The sequence below is a fragment of the Octopus sinensis genome, unplaced genomic scaffold (assembly GCF_006345805.1).
Source record: "Octopus sinensis unplaced genomic scaffold, ASM634580v1 Contig15561, whole genome shotgun sequence".
Classification (NCBI taxonomy): Eukaryota; Metazoa; Mollusca; class Cephalopoda; order Octopoda; family Octopodidae; genus Octopus; species Octopus sinensis.
Genome location: NW_021833795.1, coordinates 1 through 5747, shown reverse-complemented (window position 1 = coordinate 5747; position 5747 = coordinate 1). Strand labels below are relative to the sequence as shown.

Here is a 5747-nt window from a genome sequence, read left to right as displayed (position 1 = left end):
GACGTCTTCAATGTGGGAGGGGAGTCCATGCTTCTCCAGATATGCTTGGGCAGTCTCCTGTTATTTCCAGAACTGAAAAACGACCGACAAGACATTAACAAGAATCCCTGCTGCAAGATGAGAACGGAATGTTAACATCTCCCTTGGGCCAGCCACATAAGATCAAAACAGAGAGAGAACATTTTATTAGGAAACTAATTAATCCAGAGGAAGAACTGACTCCAGTTTTGCATGTAAAAACGTTCATAAAACATCGAAATTGATATTTAACAATATTATTAATTAATTAATTGCGTCTTGGATTGGAAATCTGCGAAATACACAAATGTCGTTGTGGTGCTGTCATTGACCGTTTTGGTCTACATCCCCTTTCCTGTCGTCGTAGTGCAGGGCGCGCACCACGCCATGCAGCACTTAACGACGTTATTCAGAGGGGGCTCACGGCCGCTGGGATTCCATCAATCCTCGAACCCGTCGGGCTTGCGAGGGGAGACGGAAAAAGACCCGACGGCCTATCGACTTTCCCGTTTGAGTTCGGCAAGTCTCTGTTATGGGATGCGACGTGTTCAGACACTTTCTCGGAGCTCAACCTTCCTTCTTCAGCTGTCGAGCCTGGCTCAGTCTCTCGCAAAACCGAGAAGATGAAGATTGGAAAGTACAAGGAGCTCTCTGAACGGTATCTGTTCACTCCCATCGCTGTCGAGACTTCCTGCGTCATCGGCGAAAAGTCTCTTTCCTTTCTAAAAAAGCTTGGCCGCATGATCTCCCATAAACGGGGAGACCCACGCGAGTCCAAGTGGCTTTTCGAAAGGATTTCCTTGGCCATAGTACGTGGAAACTGTGTTTCCATTTACGATGCCGGAAATTTAGTTGGTTAATAACTATTTGTTAATTACATATAACTTTTGTTAAAAAAAAATTTATTTATTTTCTGTATTATTTAATTCTTGTGGTACGTGCATGTTCGTTTCGATTGAGCTCTGTGAAACGTTACCTGAGGGCCTACCTACGAATCAATTGAAAAGAAAAGCCAGTGAGAACGTAGATGAAGTGGCCCAAGGACTGTCCAATGCCAAAGAATTTGCCTTTTCTCACAACCCTTCTCCCCAAGTAGGCCACGAAGGCCTGCTTACCTTGCAAGCAGTAATCGATCAAGTCACAAGTTCCGACAAGATTCAGTGGGCCACAGAAGTGGTTCATTCTGCCAGACAAAGATTTGGAAGGATTCCTCGCGGTGGATGGCCTCATATAACAAGGACGTTCAATGAAAAGTTCCAAACCACTAAGTCAATATTGAATGTGAAGTTACTTGTGAGGAGTGGTGAGAAAGAGGACTCATATCTGTCTGGGGAAACCCAGAAAAATATGTCTTCTAAAACGGAAATTTCTCTTTTTGGAAAGTGCTCAGTTGAGTTTAATTCCCAAATCGGACAAGTAAAATTAATTCCACGCGATTTACGGACGCCGACCAGGAAAGTTCCCTATCAACTTCTTAACAAAGAAATTTTGACTGGTATAAATGCCTCGATTGGAGAATTTATGAAAGCAAATCAACCGGATAATCGCAATGACATTGCTGACATCCTCTATGCTGGCCAACGGGCATATGATGCATTGACCCACCGAGTCTGTAAAAAAAGTGAATGGATTGGAATTATGAACGCGAAACTTGACAAACTTAGGAAGGAACTCGACTTGGTAACACCACTAGCTAATAATGACAAAACGAGAAAATCATTTAGTGATGAATTGAGAGACATTTTGAGCAAATATGGATACCGGAAGGCTAAAAAAGGAGATTTATTTAGAATTGTCACTTGCATCCAGGATGAGGTAAAGATTGTTGAAAAAAAATTGGCAACCCATGAAGCTAGGAAAAAATTCCGGAGGGACAATATGTGCTTTGAACTTAACCGAAGGCAGTTTTACAGAAACTTGACTGAGAAAAAGAAGAATACACAGTTTATGTTTGACCAGAGACAGTGTCTCTCATTCTGGGAGAGTGTTTGGGTAAAACATGAGTCCGTGGGGGACTCGATTTTATTGGATAACCGGGTGACTGGTGCCGAGGACACAATTGCTGATTTTGGAAAAGACACAATTATTGAGATCATTAACCAGCTGCCAAATTGGAGGGCATGTGGATGCGATGGCATATACAATTTTTTCTTAAAAAAGTTTACGTGGTCTACGATGACCTCTGAAAGAACGTCGCGGATATCATATATGGAAAGTACACACCTTATTCCAAAAAAAGAAATTTATGACTCACCCAAGGACCTGAGGCCGATTACTTGCATGTCAAATCTATATAAAGTTGTAACAAAATGTGTGAACAGAAAATTGACGGACTACATTGAAGCATACAATTTGATCAGCGACAACCAATTGGGGACGAGAAGAATGTGCCAAGGAGCCAAAGAGCAGGCATTGCTCAACCAATGTGTCCATCAACAAAATGGGAATAATTTGCCTTCTGCTTGGATTGATGTAAAGAAGGCTTTTGACTCTGTCGATCACGAGTTTCTGTATCAAGTCTTCGATAACTCCGGCCTCCCCCATTGGATTGTGGATTTTATCAAGGCAATTGTCACGAAATGGAAGATCAAGCTGAGATTTAATCAAAAAGAGATTGGTGAAGTGAAAATGGATAGAGGGATCTTGCAGGGTGATTCTTTATCGCCGCAAATCTTTGTTCTTGTCCTGGACCCCCTGAGTAGAATATTGAATGCGAAATTCCCAAATGTGCTAGTGGACAAGTCAGGCAATAGTCCTCGGGTATACTCAACGAACCACTTGTTGTTCATGGACGACCTAAAATTGTTTGCTCGGAAGGAAGACACTGTAATGAGAATGATGACCGAGGTTGATCAATTCTTTCGAACTGCCGGATTGGAGCAAAACGCTGAAAAGTCTGCAACTAATCTTGAAGGGTTGAGTAGCAAAGCTAAGCTGCTTGACGGGATTGATGGCTATCGTTACCATGGAGTATTGGAAGACAAAGATAGCAGAGTTTTGAAGAATGACACGATGAACTCAATATCGAATGCAATCGAGGAGAGAATTAATAGCCTGGCAGACTTGAAGCTAAATTCTACAAATTTTTTCAAGGCTGTCAATGAGCATGCATTATCGTTGTATAATTACTACATCGGGCTTATTGATATCGAACCATGGGAATTTGAGAATATCGACAAGAATGTGCGCAAGATTTTGATACGCCACCAAATACACATGAAACCTGGAAACAAACATAGACTTTATTTTTCAAGAGACCGACTAGGAAGAGGATTGGTTTCTGTGGTGCATAAAAGCGAGCGAATGCTTCTTGAATTCCTCAAGGACATTGAGAGGAAGGCTTCCTATTGTTTTAGGAGAGAAGGAATCCTGAAGGCCGTCAGATTCAAGAAAACTCATATGGCCACTATCAAGGAATTCCTATGCAGAAAGTACCAATTTGCAACTCCGGAAAGCCTCAAACTGAATGTTCTGAAGGATTTGCAAGGAAAGCACTTATTTGAACAGATACGAAAAAAGCCACTTCACTCGATTTTGTTCAATTGCTATGATGATTTGGACGTGGATCTGAAAGAATCGTCCTGGTGGTTATCGCATGGGAACAACTCTCCATGGTCGGAGGGAATGCTGTGCATGGTTCAGGACCGCAACTTATTCTTTGACAACGGTGGTAGTTGTTGCAACCATTGCAACGCCGCCAAAAAGACTGTGGATCATCTTGCTACAAGATGTGGCAGAATGTTGAACAGTGACTACCTACGTCGCCATAATGAGGTTGTAAGGTGCATGCACCTGCAAATCTGCCGAAAATATGGAATAAAACAGTCTAGGAAGTTAAAGACCCACTCCGTTCAGTCGACTGTCTCTAATGAGGTGGTTGAAATACGTGTGGACACTACCATCAAGACGGACACTATAGTGAGTAATAATAAACCGGACATTTTTGTCTTCGACAAAGTTCGGAATATTATTACGCTTATCGAAATTGGGATTACTTCTCAGCAATCCTTGAAGCAAGTAGAAGTAGAAAAATTACATAAATATGACCCTTTGGCGAACGAATTGAAGGTAATCCATAATGCAAAAGTGAACATCATACCGTTGGTTATTACGTGGGATGGAATAACATCCAGATTCTATAAACACTACCAGAACTCCTTGCAAGTTCAGGAATCTACGCGAGCTTATATCCAGCCAATCGTGATTAAAAGAACATTGGAAAGCATGCACCCGGAGTATAAACTCCTTCCTACAGCGGCGAATCATGCAACCAAATCGGACTCGAGAACAACCACAAAAGTGGCCTGCCCTGTGAAATGGATAAGTGTACCCGTCGAAGACATTTCTGAATTTAAAAGAACAAATGGCTATTATTGAAAACTGCAAAAATAGTAACATGTAGAACACAGTAAAGTTTTCGAAATATTTTCCTTTCTAATCAAGAAGAAAATCAAACATCGAAATTTGAATTATACACCACGAAATTTGAAATTCAAAAATATTGATTTGAGTTAAAGGAATGGGTTAATATGGTTAAAGCCGGCGATGACTCTTATAATGATGCAATCCTCCAGGAAAAAGCCAAGTTATTATATGGAAATTGAAATTAGTTCCTTTGTAGGTGTTCTAATTCAAATGAAACTAAAGCAGTGGTTCCCAACCTTAAGGTGCTCGCGGAACCCTTTTGGGCTAATTTATTTTTTGCGGAACCCCTCCAATTCAATTATTATAATTTCACTTAAAACATAATAGTTATAACCAAAAACAATTTTAATGTGAACATTGTGGTAATTTTTTATCATAGCATAGTTGTGTAACGTTAGGAGTTATTGTTGACAACTGTATCCTCATATCAGCGGAAGCATTAAGTTTATTTATATATTTTGTTTTGGTGGATGTATATATTGAAAACTCAGACTCGCAATTTAAATGTCCCTAATAAACCTCCATTGTAATTAATTCTAAAAACATAATAAAATATTATAGTTCCTCTTTTACCTTATTTTTTACGGAAAACGCATCTAAAGGTATGCGGAATGCCAAGATGCTATGGGATCAGTTGTCAGCACAAGAGAAGCAAGAGAAGCAGGCTCTGGTTTCAACGGTTGTTCTAATTTGTTGATTTTTTAGATGAAAATGGATTATCCGAAAGCTTTTGAAGCATGTATCTCGAAACTCGATGACTACCATTCATCACTGGTTATGAAATACTCATCTTTTGATCAAAAGCTTAAGGTTTAGTAAATTTCCTATAATAGGAGAATGTTTTGAAAAGCAAAGAGATCAAAGAAGATATGAATCAGTCTCTTTCATATATCAAAATAAACAAGAATATGGTTGAACAACAAAACGAGTCTATGGGAAGTGAAGAAACAATTAGTGAAGAAGCCTCCGTGATTAATTCTCCTTTGCCAGAGACGACACACGTGCGGGCTTCAATCGAGACTAATTTCGAATTGGAAAAGGACACTAAACGACTTTTATGGTCTATCAAAGAAGAAGCGACATTGTTGGATGCTGTCAAAATTTATGGAAAAGATTTTGACTACATTTCTACAATTTTAAGTGAAAACCAACGGTCACCTTTGGCAATAAAAAGAAAATGGGAAAAGATGTCATCGGATAAAAAGTTCTTTGAAAAAGTGTCTAAATATTGGCGAATTAATTTTAAAAAATAATTCTGGTTCTTTTCTATATAATGTTAAAATGTTTTTAAATCTTACTTGATT

The 5747-nt window shown here is 39.6% G+C and overlaps 1 protein-coding gene across 1 annotated transcript; it reads left to right on the top strand.

Annotated features, from left to right (window-relative positions):
• The first annotated feature begins 960 nt into the window (after positions 1–960).
• On the top strand, positions 961–4395 carry LOC115230436. The gene has a single exon (XM_029800629.1). The coding sequence runs from the start codon at positions 961–963 to the stop codon at positions 4393–4395; it is 3435 nt and encodes a 1144-aa protein (XP_029656489.1).
• Positions 4396–5747: the final 1352 nt, after the last annotated feature.